This window comes from Anolis carolinensis, unplaced genomic scaffold, assembly GCF_035594765.1.
Source record: "Anolis carolinensis isolate JA03-04 unplaced genomic scaffold, rAnoCar3.1.pri scaffold_7, whole genome shotgun sequence".
NCBI classification, from domain to species: domain Eukaryota; kingdom Metazoa; phylum Chordata; class Lepidosauria; order Squamata; family Dactyloidae; genus Anolis; species Anolis carolinensis.
This window is the reverse complement of record NW_026943818.1, coordinates 32,509,592-32,528,678: the sequence shown is the minus strand read 5'-3', so window position 1 is coordinate 32,528,678 and position 19,087 is coordinate 32,509,592. Positions and strand designations below refer to the sequence as shown.

General features: G+C 47.2%; 2 protein-coding genes across 3 annotated transcripts in view; one reads left to right on the top strand and one right to left on the bottom strand.

Moving 5' to 3' along the window:
* Window positions 1-2,167, bottom strand: part of adamts10 (ADAM metallopeptidase with thrombospondin type 1 motif 10) — a 32,117-nt gene extending 29,950 nt beyond the window's left edge. Inside the window, exon 1 of one of the 2 annotated variants that reach the window (XM_062958958.1) lies at window positions 2,041-2,167. The gene's annotated coding sequence lies outside the window, so the exon portion shown is untranslated. The remainder of the gene's footprint in view (window positions 1-2,040) is intronic. The other variant, XM_062958956.1, reaches the window with a different exon arrangement.
* A 4,425-nt stretch (window positions 2,168-6,592) lies between these two features.
* LOC103282537 (tyrosine-protein kinase ZAP-70) overlaps window positions 6,593-19,087 on the top strand; it is a 32,493-nt gene continuing 19,998 nt past the window's right edge. Inside the window, exons 1-6 of the mRNA XM_062959895.1 lie at window positions 6,593-7,205; window positions 13,482-13,926; window positions 14,834-14,994; window positions 16,831-16,969; window positions 18,680-18,761; window positions 18,920-18,960. Coding sequence (XP_062815965.1) covers window positions 13,525-13,926; window positions 14,834-14,994; window positions 16,831-16,969; window positions 18,680-18,761; window positions 18,920-18,960 — 825 coding nt within the window. The 5' untranslated portion in view covers window positions 6,593-7,205; window positions 13,482-13,524. The remainder of the gene's footprint in view (window positions 7,206-13,481; window positions 13,927-14,833; window positions 14,995-16,830; window positions 16,970-18,679; window positions 18,762-18,919; window positions 18,961-19,087) is intronic.

Genomic DNA, 19,087 nt, shown 5'->3' with positions numbered 1-19,087 from the left:
CAAACCGCCGCACGAATTGGACTCTCTGGGCATCGGAGTCCCGGACTATCCGGACTTGCCTTCCTCGTGGCTCGGGATAAAAATAATAATAACGTGTTGCAGGGGATTAACCTAAACGAAGCTCGGACGTCGGATTTTTTTTTCTCGGGATCTAATCAGGGGAAGCATATGACTCGGCGGTCGGTGCCAGGCTTCCAGCAGGCTCTCCCTGGCAAAGGCAGAGGCAGTGGAAACACCATCCGATCCCTCCCGACAGATGACCGTACAGTCTCATAGACATTCATGGAGGAATGGGACTCTGGAATCAAGCATTCCTAAAGTTGGAAGAGCCATTCAGTCCGACCCGGTTCTAGCACTGGAATACACCATGCGATCCCTCCCGACAGAAGGCCATCCAGACACTGCTTAATAATATTGATAATATTATTAATATCAATAATAATAATAATAATAATAATAATAATAATAATAATAATAAAAAATATTAGTAATCATATTAATGATAATAGAATCCTAGAGCTGGAAGAATCTGACCCAAAGGGCCAGTGAGTTCAAGACTATTCTGCGCTTGGAATACACCATGCGATCCCTCCTGACAGAAGGCCATCCAGATACTGCTTAATAATATTGATAATATTATTAATATCAATAATAATAATAATAAATATTAGTAATAACATTAATGATAATAGAATCCTAGAGCTGGAAGAATCTGACCCCAAGAGCCATTGAGTTCAACACTATTCTGCCCTTGGAATACACCATCCGATCCCTCCCGACAGATGCCCATTCAGCCTCATAGGCACTCACAGAGGAATGGGACTCTGGAATCACACATTCCGACCCGGTTCTAACATTGGAATACACCATCCGATCCCTCCCGACAGATGCCCATCCAGACACTGCTTAATAATATTGATAATATTATTAATATCAATAATAATAATAATAAATATTAGTAATAATATTATTAATAATATGATAATAGAATCCTAGAGCTAGAAGAATCCAACACCTGTTGAAATACACCATCCAATCCCTCCTGACAGATGGCCATCCAGCCTCATAGACATTCATGGATTACACCATCCGATCCCTCCCGACAGATGGCCATCCAGCCTCATAGGCATTCATGGAGGAATGGGACTCTGGAATCAAACATTCCTAGAGTCGGACGGGCTATTCAGTCCGACCTGGTTCTACCATTGGAATACAATATTCGATCCCTCCCCACAGATGGCCATCCAGACACTAAATAATAATAATAATAATAATAATAATAATAATAATAATAATAATAATAATAATAGTAATAATAATAGAATCTCAGAGTTAGAAGAGACTGACCCATGTCCTATTGAGTCCGACACGATTCTACCCTTGGAATACAGCATCCGATCCCTCCCGGCAGATGGCCATAATGATAATAATACAAATATTATTAATATTAGTAATATTAATATGACAATATTCCTAATAGTAGTTATAATAGAATCCTAGAGTTGTAAGAGACCGACCCATCGCCCATTGAGTCTGACAGTATCCTATGCTTGGATTACACCATCCGATCCCTCCCGACAGATGGCCATAATAATAATAATAATAATAATAATAATAATAATAATAATACCAATATTCCTAATAGTAGTAATAATAGAATCCTAGAGTTGGAAGAGACCGATCCAAGGACCATTGAGTCCGACACTATCCTGTCCTCGGAATACACCATCCAATCCCTCCCGACAGATGGCCACCCAGCCGAGGAGGAAGAAGAATGAAAACTGGGACACAACTGGAAACAATCGGGGAAGGAAGAAATCAGAAGCAGATGAGAGAGAGAGAGAGAGAAGGAGACGTATAATTTCGCCGAGTCCGTCTAATTAAACGTCTGGCGGAAAGCGGGAAGGAGAAAAGAAAAGGCCGTGACAGTTCTGCTTACGTGGGGAATTTTTCGGCCGAACATTTCCACCCAGACAGAGGCCCTGCTCCTCCTCCTCCTCTTTCTCCTGGAACACATTCCTACTCCAAAGACAGACATACCTACACATCCTCCCAGATCCTGAAAACAGATCCCAACAAGAATCGGTCTCTCCCCGAATGTCAGAAAGTTCCAGGACCAGGATTCCTCTCTCTGCTCTTTCTCTCTCTCTCTCTCTCTTCTCCCCCAAGGAACAGCTGGAGCGAGGGAAGGAAGGAAGGAGGGAGCGAGGAAGAGAGGGAAGAGGAGGGCGGAAAACCAAGGACAACCCTCCGGATTTGCGTAAGGCCCAAAAAGGGACATCCCAGAAGATATTACAAGGCAGAGAGAGCCGGGAGGGCCACCGCGAACAACACCCAGGACGGACCGGGTCCAGACTTGGCACACGGACTCCTCATGACCAACTCTACGTCCTAGTGAAGTTCAGGGGAGGATGGACCATGGATGATGGGGTTTGAGGAGGATGGACCAGGGATGATGGGATTTGGAGTACTTTCGCTCACTTCCCGGGACCACTGCGAACAACACCCAGGACGGATCGGGTCCAGACATGGCACACGGACTACTCTCATGACCCACTTTACGTCCTAGTGAAGTTCGGGGGAGGATGGACCATGGATGATGGGGTTTGAGGAGGATGGACCAGGGATGATGGGATTTGGAGTACTTTCGCTCACTTCCCGGGACCACTGCGAACAACACCCAGGACGGATCGGGTCCAGACATGGCACACGGACTACTCTCATGACCCACTTTACGTCCTAGTGAAGTTCGGGGGAGGATGGACCATGGATGATGGGGTTTGAGGAGGATGGACCAGGGATGATGGGATTTGGAGTACTTTCGCTCACTTCCCGGGACCACTGCGAACAACACCCAGGACGGATCGGGTCCAGACATGGCACACGGACTACTCTCATGACCCACTTTACATCCTAGTGAAGTTCGGGGGAGGATGGACCATGGATGATGGGGTTTGAGGAGGATGGACCAGGGATGATGGGATTTGGAGTACTTTCGCTCACTTCCCGGGACCACTGCGAACAACACCCAGGACGGATCGGGTCCAGACATGGCACACGGACTACTCTCATGACCCACTTTACGTCCTAGTGAAGTTCGGGGGAGGATGGACCATGGATGATGGGGTTTGAGGAGGATGGACCAGGGATGATTGGATTTGGAGTACCTTCGCTCACTTCCCGGGACCACTGCGAACAACACCCAGGACGGACCGGGTCCAGACTTTACGTCTTAGTGAGGTTCAGGGGAGGATGGACCAAGGATGATGGAATTTGGGGGAGGATGGACCAGGGATGATGGGGTTTGGGGGAGGATGGACCATGGATGATGGGGTTTGGAGTACCTTCGCTCACTTCCCGGGGCCACTGCGAACAACACCCAGGACGGACCGGGTCCACACGGACTCCTCATGACCAACTCTACATCCTACAGAAGTTTGGGGAAGGATGGACCATGGATGATGGGGTTTGGGGGAGGATAGCATGGATGATGGGATTTGGGGAGGATGGACCATGGATGATGGGATTTGGAGTACCTTCGCTCACTTCCCGGGGTCACTGCGAACAACACCCAGGACGGACCGGGTCCAGACTTCGCACACGGACTACTCTCATGACCCACTTTACGTCCTAGTGAAGTTCAGGGGAGGATGGACCACGGATGATGGAATTTGGGGGAGGACACCATGGATGATGGGGTTTGGGGAGTATGGACCATGGATGATGGGATTTGGAGTACTTTCGCTCACTTCCCGGGGCCACTGCGACCAACACCCAGGACGGACTGGGACCAGGCTTGGCACACGGACTCCTCGTGACCAACTGTACGTCCTAGTGAAGTTCAGGAGAGGATGGACCATGGATGATGGGGTTTGGTGAGGATGGACCATGGATGATGGGATTTGGAGTACCTTCACTCACTTCCCAGGACCACTGCAACCAACACCCAGGACGGACCTTGTCCAGACGTGGCACACGGACTCTCCAGGACCAGCACGATCTCCTGAAGAAGTTTGATGGACATTGACACACATACAGGTTATCTACCTACCTACATACCTACATACCTACCTATCATTTCCAGAGACCACTGCGACTCCACCAATGATGGGCCTGGTCCAGACTTGGCACACGGACTCTCCAGGACCAACACAATCTCCTGGAGAAGTTTCAGGGACATTGACATATAAACACACATACAGCGTATCTACCTACCTACCTATTTACCTACCTCTCTACCTATCTACTTACCTACCTGTCTACCTTCCTACCTACCTACTTTACCTACCTATCTACCTACTTATCTACCTACCTACCTACTTATCTACCCATCTACCTACTTATCTACCTACCTACCTACTTATCTACCTACCTACCTACTTTACCTACCTTACTTACCTACTTATCTACCTACCTACCTATCTACCTACCTACTTACTTACCTACTTACCTACCTACCTACTTATCTACCGACTTACCTACCTATATACCTACCTACTTACCTACCCATCTATCAACCTACCTACCTACCTATATACCTACCTACGTACTTACCTACCTACCTACCTACTTATCTACCTACAACCTACTTACATACCTATATACCTACCTACTTACCTACCCATCTATCAACCTATCTACCTACCTATCTACCTACCTATCTACCTACCTACCTACTTACCTACCTGCCTATATACCTACCTACTTACCTACCTACCCATCTATCAACCTATCTACCTACCTACTTACTTACCTACCTACCTACTTACCTACCTACCTATATACCTACCTACTTACCTACCTACCCATCTATCAACCTATCTACCTACCTATCTACCTACCTACTTACTTACCTACCTACCTACCTATCTACCTACCTATATACCTACCTACTTACCTACCTACCCATCTATCAACCTATCTACCTACCTACCTACTTACTTACCTACCAACCTACCTACTTACCTACCTATATACCTGCCTACTTACCTACCTACCCATCTATCAACCTATCTACCTACCTATCTACCTACCTACTTACCTACCTACCCATCTACCAACCTACCTACCTACCTATCTACCTACCTACTTACTTACCTACCTACCTACTTACCTACCTACCTATATACCTACCTACTTACCTACCTACCCATCTATCAACCTACCTACCTATCTACCTACCTACTTACTTACCTACATACCTACCTACCTACTTACCTACCTACTTACCTACCTACCTATATACCTACTTATCTACCTACCTACCTACTTACATACCTATATACCTACCTACTTACCTACCTACCCATCTATCGACCTACTTACCTACCTACCTATATACCTACCTACTTACCTACCTACCCATCTATCAACCTACCTACCTATCTACCTACCTACTTACTTACCTACATACCTACCTACCTACTTACCTACCTACTTACCTACCTACCTATATACCTACTTATCTACCTACCTACCTACTTACATACCTATATACCTACCTACTTACCTACCTACCCATCTATCGACCTACTTACCTACCTACCTATCTTGATACCTGCCTATCAATCTCTCCCAGCAGACTCTCAGTTCCCTTTCAGGTCTGGGAAGGGAGGCACGAGGCCCCAAGGCCCCCGAGAGCGGCGCTCAGCCAAGCAGAGGAAGCCCAGTGGTGTGAGGCCACGTTTCCTCCGAATGAATGCCGGAGAACAAGGGAGGGTGTCGGGTGCGAATCGCTGGGCCGGGAGCCAAGATTACGTTCCAGGGAAGTGCGGCCAAGGCAGCCGAGAAGAAAGCCTGACCCTATGACCCCTCTCTCTCCGCTCAGCGTGAAGACCAGGAAACGGGTCTCGAAAGGACGTGCTATGATCAGATACACCATCTGATCCCTCCCGACAGATGGCCATCCAGCCTCACAGACATTAGCTATAGAATCAAAGACTCCTAGAGTTTGGAAGGGCCATTCAGTCCGACTTGGTTCTACCATTGAAACACACAGTTAAAGCCTTCCCGTCTTTAATATATAATACATATAACATAAATTATTAATATTATTAATATTATTATTTAATAATAATATTATATATTATTATTATTTAATATTATTATTAATATAATAATATATATCATAATATATAATATAAATTAATATTATTAAATAATATTATTCACTACCCTACTTATTAATATTAAATAATAATATTTAATAATATTATTAAATGATAATATTATTAATATTATTTGATGATATCATTTTATATTATATATTATTATATATTATTATATTACTTATTATTTAATAATAATATTATATTAATAATATTTTAAAATAATAATATTATATATTCGTATTAAATAATATTATCAATTTATATTATATATTATTATATTACTTATTATTAAATAATATTATTAATCTTAATTTATATTATATGTTATTATATATTATTATTATTAAATATTTTTATTACTAATCTTAATTTATATTATATGTTATTATATTATATTATTATATTAATAATATTATTATTAAATACTTATACAAATAATAATATTAAATAATAATAATAAATATTATTAATAATGATAATATTAATAATAACATATATATTATATAATATTATATTATATTATTATATTGCTTATTATATTATATTATTATATTAATAATAATAATATCAAATAATAATAATAATAATAATAATAGAATGCTAGAGCTGGAAGAGACTGACCTCAAGGGCCATTTAGTTCGACCACTGAAAAACACTATCCGATCCCTCCCGACAGATGGCCATCCAGCCTCATAGACCTTCATGGAGAAATGGGACTCTGGAATCAAATTCTCCTAGAGTCGGGAGGCCTTATTAGACCTCAAGATGAACATGAGCCAAAAGTGTGACGCAGCAGCAGAAAAAGCCAGATGCAATTCTAGGCTGAAGAAGAAGCTGTATGGCCATCTGTCGAGAGGGATCGGATGGTGGATAGTTTCTTCTGACTCTATGGTTTTATGAACCTGCTCCGTCGTCACGTCAATTGGTTGAGGTTCTCCCACCCGCCTCGGCTTCCTTTGCCGTCACCAACGCGAGGAAATGAGGTCAAGGCTTCAAAGGCGACGCCTCCAGCCCACAGATCCTCAGTCTCACGTCTGTTGTTCTCACACGTCTTCCGGACGCTCGGCTTCCACTTCAACCCACTTCTTCTTCAAGGTAAAGTCTCAGAAATCTCCAACCTTTGCTCAAACCCTACCACGTTGTTGTCGTTGGCTGTCTCGAGGCATTTCTACCATGAGATGCCACCAAAACCTTTGGGAGAAGTTCTTGATGGAACTGGTGGCCTTCAAAGGTTCTGGAGAAGTTTGTTGGAGGTCTGTGAGAAGGTTGGACTGGATGGTCCTTGGGATCTCCTCCAACTTGAGGGTTCTAGGGTGGAAGATGTAAATATGGCGGTAGACAACCATAGTTGTCTTGACCGTTCAGAAAAAGGTGGTGAAGTTTCTTCTGGAGAAGTTGGCTGGAGGTCTGTGAGGAGGTTGGACTGGATGGTCCTTGGGATCTCCTCCAACTTGAGGGTTCTATGGTGGAAGACGTAAATATGGTGGTAGACAGGTCGACCAAGGAGAACCCAACCATGGTTGTCTTGACCATTCAGAAAAAGGTGGTGAAGTTTCTTCTGGAGAAGTTGGCTGGAGGTCTGTGAGAAGGTTGGACTGGATGGTCCTTGGGATCTCCTCCAACTTGAGGGTTCTATGGTGGAAGATGTAAATATGGTGGTAGACAGGTCAACCAAGGAGAACCCAACCATGGTTGATGTCTTGACCATTCAGAAAAAGGTGGTGAAGTTTCTTCTGGAGAAGTTGGCTGGAGGTCTGTGAGGAGGTTGGACTGGATGGTCCTTGGGATCTCCTCCAACTTGAGGGTTCTAGGGTGGAAGATGTAAATATGGCGGTAGACAGGTTGACCAAGGAGAACCCAACCATGGTTGATGTCTTGACCATTCAGAAAAAGGTGGTGAAGTCTCTTCTGGAGAAGTTGGCTGGAGGTCTGTGAGAAGGTTGGACTGGATGGTCCTTGGGATCTCCTCCAACGTGAGGGTTCTAGGGTGGAAGATGTAAATATGGCGGTAGACAGGTTGACCAAGGAGAACCCAACCATGGTTGATGTCTTGACCATTCAGAAAAAGGTGGTGAAGTCTCTTCTGGAGAAGTTGGCTGGAGGTCTGTGAGAAGGTTGGACTGGATGGTCCTTGGGATCTCCTCCAACTTGAGGGTTCTAGGGTGGAAGATGTAAATATGGCGGTAGACAGGTCGACCAAGGAGAACCCAACCATGGTTGATGTCTTGACCATTCAGAAAAAGGTGGTGAAGTTTCTTCTGGAGAAGTTGGCTGGAGGTCTGTGAGGAGGTTGGACTGGATGGTCCTTGGGATCTCCTCCAACTTGAGGGTTCTAGGGTGGAAGATGTAAATATGGCGGTAGACAGGTTGATCAAGGAGAACCCAACCATCGTTGTCTTGACCATTCAGAAAAAGGTGGTGAAGTCTCTTCTGGAGAAGTTGGCTGGAGGTCTGTGAGAAGGTTGGACTGGATGGTCCTTGGGATCTCCTCCAACGTGAGGGTTCTAGGGTGGAAGATGTAAATATGGCGGTAGACAGGTTGACCAAGGAGAACCCAACCATGGTTGATGTCTTGACCATTCAGAAAAAGGTGGTGAAGTTTCTTCTGGAGAAGTTGGCTGGAGGTCTGTGAGGAGGTTGGACTGGATGGTCCTTGGGATCTCCTCCAACTTGAGGGTTCTAGGGTGGAAGATGTAAATATGGCGGTAGACAGGTCGACCAAGGAGAACCCAACCATGGTTGTCTTGACCGTTCAGAAAAAGGTGGTGAAGTTTCTTCTGGAGAAGTTGGCTGGAGGTCTGTGAGGAGGTTGGACTGGATGGTCCTTGGGATCTCCTCCAACTTGAGGGTTCTAGGGTGGAAGACGTAAATATGGTGGTAGACAGGTCGACCAAGGAGAACCCAACCATGGTTGATGTCTTGACCATTCAGAAAAAGGTGGTGAAGTTTCTTCTGGAGAAGTTGGCTGGAGGTCTGTGAGGAGGTTGGACTGGATGGTCCTTGGGATCTCCTCCAACTTGAGGGTTCTAGGGTGGAAGATGTAAATATGGCGGTAGACAGGTCGACCAAGGAGAACCCAACCATGGTTGACGTGTTGACCATTCAGAAAGCAGGAAGGTTGAATAGATGTAGGACAGGTTGACTAGATGAACTCTAAGGATGATTGATGTGTTGACTATGAAGAAAGTGAGAAGGTTGAATAGATGTAGGAGGCCAAGTTGACCAGGTGGGACCCAAACATGGTTGGTAGGTGAACATCAAAAGAAAGACCAGAGAGAACTCAAACGTTGTTAATGTGGAAAGTATGGTGGAGAAGCTGACCTGGTGGAACCCAAGCGTGGTTGATGTGTTGACTATGAGGAAAGCAAGAAGGTGGGATAGAAGGAGGAGGACAGGTTGATCAGGTGGGACCCAAACATGGTTGGTAGGTGAACATCAAAAGAAAGACCAGAGAGAACACTAACGTTGTTAATGTGGAAAGTATGGTGGAGAAGCTGACCAGGTTGAACCCAAGCGTGGTTGATGTGTTGACTATGAGGAAAGCAAGAAGGTTGAATAGATATAGGAGGACATGTTGACCAGATGGGACCCAAACGTGGTTGATAGGTTCACATGGAAAGAAAGCCAGGGGGGACAGATGGATCAGGAAGAAATTAAATATGGTAGAAAACAAATCGTGGTGGGCAAGTTGACCAGGTGGAACCCAAGCATGGTTGGTATGTTGACATTGGGTTATCGTGGTAGAACGTAAGTATGGTGGTAGACAGGTTGACCAGGTGGAACCCAAGCATGGTTGGTATGTTGACATTGGGTTATCGAGGTAGAACGTAAATATGGTGGTAGACAAGTTGACCAGGTGGAGCCCAAGCATGGTTAGTATGTTGACATTGGGTTATCGAGGTAGAACGTAAATATGGTGGTAGACAGGTTGACCAGGTGGAACCCAAGCATGGTTGGTATGTTGACATTGGGTTATCGAGGTAGAACGTAAATATGGTGGTAGACAGGTTGACCAGGTGGAGCCCAAGCATGGTTGGTATGTTGACATTGGGTTATCGAGGTAGAACGTAAGTATGGTGGTAGACAGGTTGACCAGGTGGAGCCCAAGCATGGTTAGTATGTTGACATTGGGTTATCGAGGTAGAACGTAAATATGGTGGTAGACAGGTTGACCAGGTGGAGCCCAAGCATGGTTAGTATGTTGACATTGGGTTATCGAGGTAGAACGTAAGTATGGTGGTAGACAGGTTGACCAGGTGGAGCCCAAGCATGGTTAGTATGTTGACATTGGGTTATCGAGGTAGAACGTAAGTATGGTGGTAGACAGGTTGACCAGGTGGAGCCCAAGCATGGTTAGTATGTTGACATTGGGTTATCGAGGTAGAACGTAAGTATGGTGGTAGACAGGTTGACCAGGTGGAACCCAAGCATGGTTAGTATGTTGACATTGGGTTATCGAGGTAGAACGTAAGTATGGTGGTAGACAAGTTGAACAGGTGGAGCCCAAGCATGGTTGGTATGTTGACATTGGGTTATTGTGGTAGAACGTAAGTATGGTGGTTGACAGGTTGACCAGGTGGAGCCCAAGCATGGTTAGTATGTTGACATTGGGTTATCGAGGTAGAACGTAAGTATGGTGGTAGACAGGTTGACCAGGTGGAACCCAAGCATGGTTAGTATGTTGACATTGGGTTATCGAGGTAGAACGTAAGTATGGTGGTAGACAGGTTGACCAGGTGGAGCCCAAGCATGGTTAGTATGTTGACATTGGGTTATCGAGGTAGAACGTAAATATGGTGGTAGACAGGTTGACCAGGTGGAGCCCAAGCATGGTTAGTATGTTGACATTGGGTTATCGAGGTAGAACGTAAGTATGGTGGTAGACAGGTTGACCAGGTGGAGCCCAAGCATGGTTAGTATGTTGACATTGGGTTATCGAGGTAGAACGTAAGTATGGTGGTAGACAGGTTGACCAGGTGGAGCCCAAGCATGGTTAGTATGTTGACATTGGGTTATCGAGGTAGAACGTAAGTATGGTGGTAGACAGGTTGACCAGGTGGAACCCAAGCATGGTTAGTATGTTGACATTGGGTTATCGAGGTAGAACGTAAGTATGGTGGTAGACAAGTTGAACAGGTGGAGCCCAAGCATGGTTGGTATGTTGACATTGGGTTATTGTGGTAGAACGTAAGTATGGTGGTTGACAGGTTGACCAGGTGGAGCCCAAGCATGGTTAGTATGTTGACATTGGGTTATCGAGGTAGAACGTAAGTATGGTGGTAGACAGGTTGACCAGGTGGAACCCAAGCATGGTTAGTATGTTGACATTGGGTTATCGAGGTAGAACGTAAGTATGGTGGTTGACAGGTTGACCAGGTGGAGCCCAAGCATGGTTGGTATGTTGACATTGGGTTATCGAGGTAGAACGTAAGTATGGTGGTAGACAGGTTGACCAGGTGGAACCCAAGCATGGTTAGTATGTTGACATTGGGTTATCCAGGTAGAACGTAAATATGGTGGTTGACAGGTTGACCAGAGTGGACCCAAGGATAGTTGACCTCCCTTTCAATGTGTCTATGACTCCACCTCCCATCATCCCACATCATCCTGGTGTGTTTAGTGGGCTTTTCCAGTCCAAAACTTTTCCAGACTTTCGGGAGGAGATCCCACAGGGAAACCCGTGGCCTTCCCCAGCCACACATGGCTCGGATTAATCCAGATTTGCATGTGTTTGTAATCATTTCTTCCGAGCCCGAAAACTTTGTCGAGTTTTCTGGGGGAGGAAGCTGTGGCAGGAAGCTGAACCGGTCTCGGGGAAAATGTGTGAAAGGCGGAGAAGAAACAGCAGCAGATCTTTCCAAAAGACGAAGACATTATTTGGGGTGGGTGGGGAATACTTGGGGGGAGAAATACCACGTCCTGTCCACATTGACTTCCCGAAATTTCTTGTTTCTGAACGCTCGACATCTTTGGAGGGACGAAGGTGAGCAGAGCTTTCTCGTTCCCCCCCCCCCCCCCCAAACGTACGTGAGATTTTCAGCCTCCGGATGGTTCAGGAGTGCGGTCGGAAACTTCTGACCTGACCGTGGGTGTGAAGAACCAGCCACGTTTGCAGGTTGAGCGGAAAAATCTGCACTCGAGAGAAGGAGAGTCTTCTCCAAAGTTTACAATTGGTTGTAAAGTTAGACGTAAAAAAGGGAAAGCTGAGTGTTTTGATTCGGGAGTGGGTGATATGTGGTCAACCCATTCAACCAGCTTGCGTCTCCTCTGGTCACTACGTCAACTATCCTTGGGTCTCCTCTGGTCAATACGTCAACTATCCTTGGGTCTCCTCTGGTCACTACGTCAACTATCCTTGGGTCTCCTCTGGTCAATACGTCAACTATCCTTGGGTCTCCTCTGGTCAATATGTCAATTATCCTTGGGTCTCCTCTGGTCACTACGTCAACTATCCTTGGGTCTCCTCTGGTCAATACGTCAACTATCCTTGGGTCTCCTCTGGTCAATACGTCAACTATCCTTGGGTCTCCTCTGGTCAATACGCCAACTATCCTTGGGTCTCCTCTGGTCAATACGTCAACTATCCTTGGGTCTCCTCTGGTCAATACGCCAACTATCCTTGGGTCTCCTCTGGTCAATACGTCAACTATCCTTGGGTCTCCTCTGGTCAATACGTCAACTATCCTTGGGTCTCCTCTGGTCAATATGTCAACTATCCTTGGGTCTCCTCTGGTCAATATGTCAACTATCCTTGGGTCTCCTCTGGTCAATACGCCAACTATCCTTGGGTCTCCTCTGGTCAATATGTCAACTATCCTTGGGTCTCCTCTGGTCAATACGTCAACTATCCTTGGGTCTCCTCTGGTCAATATGTCAACTATCCTTGGGTCTCCTCTGGTCAACACGTCAACTATCCTTGGGTCTCCTCTGGTCAATACGCCAACTATCCTTGGGTCTCCTCTGGTCAATACGCCAACTATCCTTGGGTCTCCTCTGGTCAATATGTCAATTATCCTTGGGTCTCCTCTGGTCACTACGTCAACTATCCTTGGGTCTCCTCTGGTCAACACGTCAACTATCCTTGGGTCTCCTCTGGTCAACACGTCAACTATCCTTGGGTCTCCTCTGGTCAATACGTGAACTATCCTTGGGTCTCCTCTGGTCAACACGTCAACTATCCTTGGGTCTCCTCTGGTCAATACGTCAACTATCCTTGGGTCTTCTCTGGTCAACACGTCAACTATCTTTGGGTCACCTCTGGTCAATATGTCAATTATCCTTGGGTTACCCCTCTCATGCCCTTGGGACCTCTTCCAACTCTCGGATCCCATGGTTACACTAACAACGTTTTCTTCTCGTTCTATTTGGTAGCACCCTATGACCACCATCTTGGTGGCTCCAGGACCCTCCTGAGATGCCCAACCCGGCCGCCCACTTGCCCTTCTACTTCGGCAGCATCTCCCGTTCGGACGCCGAGGAGCACCTCAAGCTGGCGGGGATGTCGGACGGGCTCTTCTTGCTCCGCCAGTGTCTCCGAAACCTCGGTGGCTACGTCCTCTCGGTGGTCCACAAGCTCCAGTTCTACCACTACCCCATTGAGAGGCAGATGAACGGGACCTTCGCCATCGCCGGGGCCAAGGCTCACTGCGGGCCTGAAGAACTCTGTGAGTTTTACTCCAAGGACGCCGACGGGCTTTGTTGTCCGCTCCGGAAGCCCTGCAACCGCCCCGACGGGATGGAGCCCAAGCCGGGCATCTTCGACAACATTCGGGAGAACATGGTGCGGGAATACATCCGGCAGACGTGGCATCTGGAGGTACGTGTCCTTCAACAACCTTCTGGTGGGACTCCATAACTTTCATCGGGTTCTCAAAGGGTTCTGAAACGTATGGGTTGAGTCTTCCCACTCCTTAAGCGTGGTTCCTTCTGGTGGGACTCCATAACTTTCGTTGCCTTCTCAAAGTGTTCTGAAAGGTATGGGTTGAGACTTCCTTAATCGTGGTTCCTTCTGGTGGGACTCCATAACTTTCGTCGGGTTCTCAAAGAGTTCCAATAGGTATGGGTTGAGACTTCCTTAAGCATGGTTCCTTCTGGTGGGACTCCATAACTTTCGTCGGGTTCTCAAAGAGTTCCAATAGGTATGGGTTGAGACTTCCTTAAGCGTGGTTCCTTCTGGTGGGACTCCATAACTTTCGTCAGGTTCTCAAAGAGTTCCGAAAGGTATGGGTTGAGACTTCCTTAAGCGTGGTTCCTTCTGGTGGGACTCCATAACTTTTGTCGGGTTGAGACTTTCCACTTCTTAAGCGTGGTTCCTTCTGGTGGGACTCCATAACTTTCGTCAGGTTCTCAAAGAGTTCCGAAAGGTATGGGTTGAGACTTCCTTAAGCGTGGTTCCTTCTGGTGGGACTCCATAACTTTCGTCAGGTTCTCAAAGAGTTCCGATAGGTATGGGTTGAGACTTCCTTAAGCGTGGTTCCTTCTGGTGGGACTCCATAACTTTTGTCGGGTTGAGACTTTCCACTCCTTAAGCGTGGTTCCTTCTGGTGGGAATCCATAACTTTCGTTGCCTTCTCAAAGGGTTCTGAAAGGTATAGGTTGAGACTTCCTTAAGCGTGGTTCCTTCTGGTGGGACTCCATAACTTTTGTCGGGTTCTCAAAGAGTTCCGAAAGGTATGGGTTGAGTCTGTGAACGTGGTTGACAAGAGGTGGGTTCCTTCTTGCAGGGAGAGTCGCTAGAGCTGGCCATCATCAGCCAATCCCCACAAGTAGAGAAGCTCCTGGCCACCACGGCCCACGAGAAGATGCCCTGGTTCCACGGCCCCATCTCCCGGCAGCAAGCCGAAAGCCGACTCTACTCTGGCTCCCAACCAGACGGGAAATTCTTGTAAGTCAGGAGAAGATACGCGGTCAGGGAGGTGGGGAAACAACGTAGACTTTCCATTCCAGGGCTGTGTCCCTTTGTTGTCCCACGGTGGGACATCTGTCTGGACGTTCTTGCTGTCTAGTATCCAAAATACCACTTCTACTTCCTCCTCCTCTTCTTCTACCTCAACTTCCACCTCTTCTCTTCTAGATCCACGTATCCTTCCATCTCTTCCTCTTTTACGTCTTCTTATTCTTCCATCTCTCCCTCATCCTCTCCTTCTTCCTCCTCTTCATCTAAACCTTCTTCCACCTCTACTTCCACCTCCACTCTTCCTCTTCTTCTTCTTCTTCTTCTTCTTCTTCTTCTTCTTCTTCTTCTTCTTCTTCCACATCTTCCTCATCCTTTAACTCTTCTCTTCTTCTTCTTCTTCTCACTCTACTTCCATCTCCATTTCTTCCTTTTCTTCTTCCTCTTCTTCTTCTTCCACATCTTCCTCATCCTTTAACTCTTCTCTTCTTCTTCTTCTCACTCTACTTCCATCTCCATTTCTTCCTCTTCTTCTTCTTCTTCTTCTTCTTCTTCTTCTTCTTCCACATCTTCCTCATGTTCTACCTCTTCGTCCTCTTCTTCTCACTCTACTTCCATCTCCACCACTACTTCTTCTTCTTCTTCTTCTTCTTCTTCTTCTTCTTCTTCTTCTTCTTCTTCTTCTTCTTCTTCTTCTTCTTCTTCCACATCTTCCTCATCCTTTAACTCTTCTCTTCTTCTTCTTCTTCTCACTCTACTTCCATCTCCATTTCTTCCTTTTCTTCTTCCTCTTCTTCTTCTTCCACATCTTCCTCATCCTTTAACTCTTCTCTTCTTCTTCTTCTCACTCTACTTCCATCTCCATTTCTTCCTCTTCTTCTTCTTCTTCTTCTTCTTCTTCTTCCACATCTTCCTCATGTTCTACCTCTTCGTCCTCTTCTTCTCACTCTACTTCCATCTCCACCACTACTACTACTTCTTCTTCTTCTTCTTCTTCTTCTTCTTCTTCTTCTTCTTCTTCTTCCACATCTTCCTCATCCTTTAACTCTTCCCTTCTTCTTCTTCTTCTCACTCTACTTCCATCTCCATTTCTTCTTCTTCTTCTTCTTCTTCTTCTTCTTCTTCTTCTTCTACCTCTTCCTCCTCCTCTTCTTCTCACTCTACTTCCATCTCCATTTCTTCTTCTTCTTCTTCTTCTTCTTCTTCTTCTTCTTCTTCTTCTTCTTCCACTTCTTCCTCGTCCTCTACCTCTTCCTCCTCCTCTTCTTCTCACTCTACTTCCATCTCAACTTCTCCTTTCTCTCTTCTTCTTCTTCTTCTTCTTCTTCTTCTTCTTCTTCTTCTTCTTCTTCTTCTTCTTCCACATCTTCCTCATCCTCTACCTCTTCCTCCTCTTCTTCTTCTCACTCTACTTCCACCACTTCTCCTTCTCCTCTACATCTACTTCCTCTTCCATCTCTTCCTCTTCTACCACCACCTCTTCTTCTGCCTTTTCTTCTACATCTACCTCTTCATCCTCCACCTCTCCTTCCTCCTCTTCTTCAACCATCCCATCATCATTTCCTCCTCTTCCTTTTGTTCTACGTCCTCTTCTTCTCCCATCACGACCTCTTCTTCTTCCACCTCTTCTTCTGCTTCACCTTTGGACCTTCTCTTCTCCAAGCTGCACATATCTAGCTTCCTAAATCGCTCCTCAACCTGATGTTTTGGCCTTCAACTCCCAGAAATCTTCACAGCTGGGGTTTCTGGGAGTTGTAGGCCAAAACGCCTGAGGAGCCACTGGTCTAGACTCTTGTGGACGCGGCCTCGAATTGTCTTCACACCCAGGTTGAGGCAAAGAAAGGAGAACGGCTCCTACGCCCTGTCCCTCATCTACGGGAAGACCGCCTATCACTACCAGATCTTCCAGGACAAGGCCGGGAAATACTCCGTGGAAAACGGGAGCAAGTTTGACACACTGTGGCAGGTGGGTCTCAGGAGAAATATAGAGGCTCAGCCCTGTCTCAGGCTCTTGGAAGGAGGCCCCGCCCACACCCCTAGCCCCGCCCTTTAGTCCTAAAAGGCCTCTCAGGAGAAATATAGAGGCTCAGCCCTGTCTCGGGCTCTTGGAAGGAGGCCCCGCCCACACCCCTAGCCCCGCCCTTTAGTCCTAAAAGGCCTCTCAGGAGAAATATAGAGGCTCAGCCCTGTCTCAGGCTCTTGGAAGGAGGCCCCGCCCCCTCCTCTAGCCCCGCCCTTTAGTCCTAAAAGGCCTCTCAGGAGAAATATAGAGGCTCAGCCCTGTCTCAGGCTCTTGGAAGGAGGCCCCGCCCCCTCCTCTAGCCCCGCCCTTTAGTCCTAAAAGGCCTCTCAGGAGAAATATAGAGGCTCAGCCCTGTCTCAGGCTCTTGGAAGGAGGCCCCGCCCCCTCCTCTAGCCCCGCCCTTTAGTCCTAAAAGGCCTCTCAGGAGAAATATAGAGGCTCAGCCCTGTCTCGGGCTCTTGGAAGGAGGCCCCGCCCCCTTCTCTAGCCCCGCCCTTTAGTCCTAAAAGGCCTCTCAGGAGAAATATAGAGGCTCAGCCCTGTCTCAGGCTCTTGGAAGGAGGCCCCGCCCCCTTCCCTAGCCCCGCCCTTTAGTCCTAAAAGGCCTCTCAGGAGAAATATAGAGGCTCAGCCCTGTTTCATGCTCTTGGAAGGAGGCCCCGCCCCCTCCTCTAGCCCCGCCCTTTAGTCCTAAAAGGCCTCTCAGGAGAAATATAGAGGCTCAGCCCTGTCTCGGGCTCTTGGAAGGAGGCCCCGCCCCCTCCTCTAGCCCCGCCCTTTAGTCCTAAAAGGCCTCTCAGGAGAAATATAGAGGCTCAGCCCTGTCTCAGGCTCTTGGAAGGAGGCCCCGCCCCCTCCTCTAGCCCCGCCCTTTAATCCTAAAAGGCCTCTCAGGAGAAATATAGAGGCTCAGCCCTGTCTGAGGCTCTTGGAAGGAGGCCCCGCCCCCTCCTCTAGCCCCGCCCTTTAGTCCTAAAAGGCCTCTCAGGAGAAATATAGAGGCTCAGCCCTGTCTCAGGCTCTTGGAAGGAGGCCCCGCCCCCTCCTCTAGCCCCGCCCTTTAGTCCTAAAAGGCCTCTCAGGAGAAATATAGAGGCTCAGCCCTGTCTCAGGCTCTTGGAAGGAGGCCCCGCCCCCTCCTCTAGCCCCGCCCTTTAATCCTAAAAGGCCTCTCAGGAGAAATATAGAGGCTCAGCCCTGTCTCAGGCTCTTGGAAGGAGGCCCCGCCCCCTCCTCTAGCCCCGCCCTTTAATCCTAAAAGGCCTCTCAGGAGAAATATAGAGGCTCAGCCCTGTCTCGGGCTCTTGGAAGGAGGCCCCGCCCCCTCCTCTAGCCCCGCCCTTTAATCCTAAAAGGCCTCTCAGGAGAAATATAGAGGCTCAGCCCTGTCTCAGGCTCTTGGAAGGAGGCCCCGCCCCCTCCTCTAGCCCCGCCCTTTAATCCTAAAAGGCCTCTCAGGAGAAATATAGAGGCTCAGCCCTGTCTCAGGCTCTTGGAAGGAGGCCCCGCCCCCTCCTCTAGCCCCGCCCTTTAATCCTAAAAGGCCTCTCAGGAGAAATATAGAGGCTCAGCCCTGTCTCAGGCTCTTGGAAGAAGCCACTGATCTGGACCATCTCTAACTCTCATTTCTTCCCCTCCCAAACTTTTCCCCAGTTAGTTGAATATCTCAAACTCAAACCAGACGGCATGCTCTACTATTTGAAGGAGGCCACTCCGAACCCAGATACTCCGACAGGTAAATCCGGATCAATTCTTCAGCCTTTTCCACTGTTGGGAATTGAAGATTTATGGAAAATCCCTCCCATTCAAGGCCTGATTGGCCCCGGTTTCGATCTGATCCTTAAATAAATATAAAGTTCTGATACAAGCTAAGGAAATGTTTCTCCTTCCCAGGAGCCACGGCTTCGTCTCCGCCGCCTCTTCCTTCCGGTTTGGTAAGCCGTTCAAGTCTATAATTCTATGATTTTTCCTTCAACTCAATGGGAAAATTTTGGGTCAAATCCCTTTTCCTCAGCCCTACCTTGCAGGGTTGTTGTCGAGCATTTTCTCATTTCAGCATTG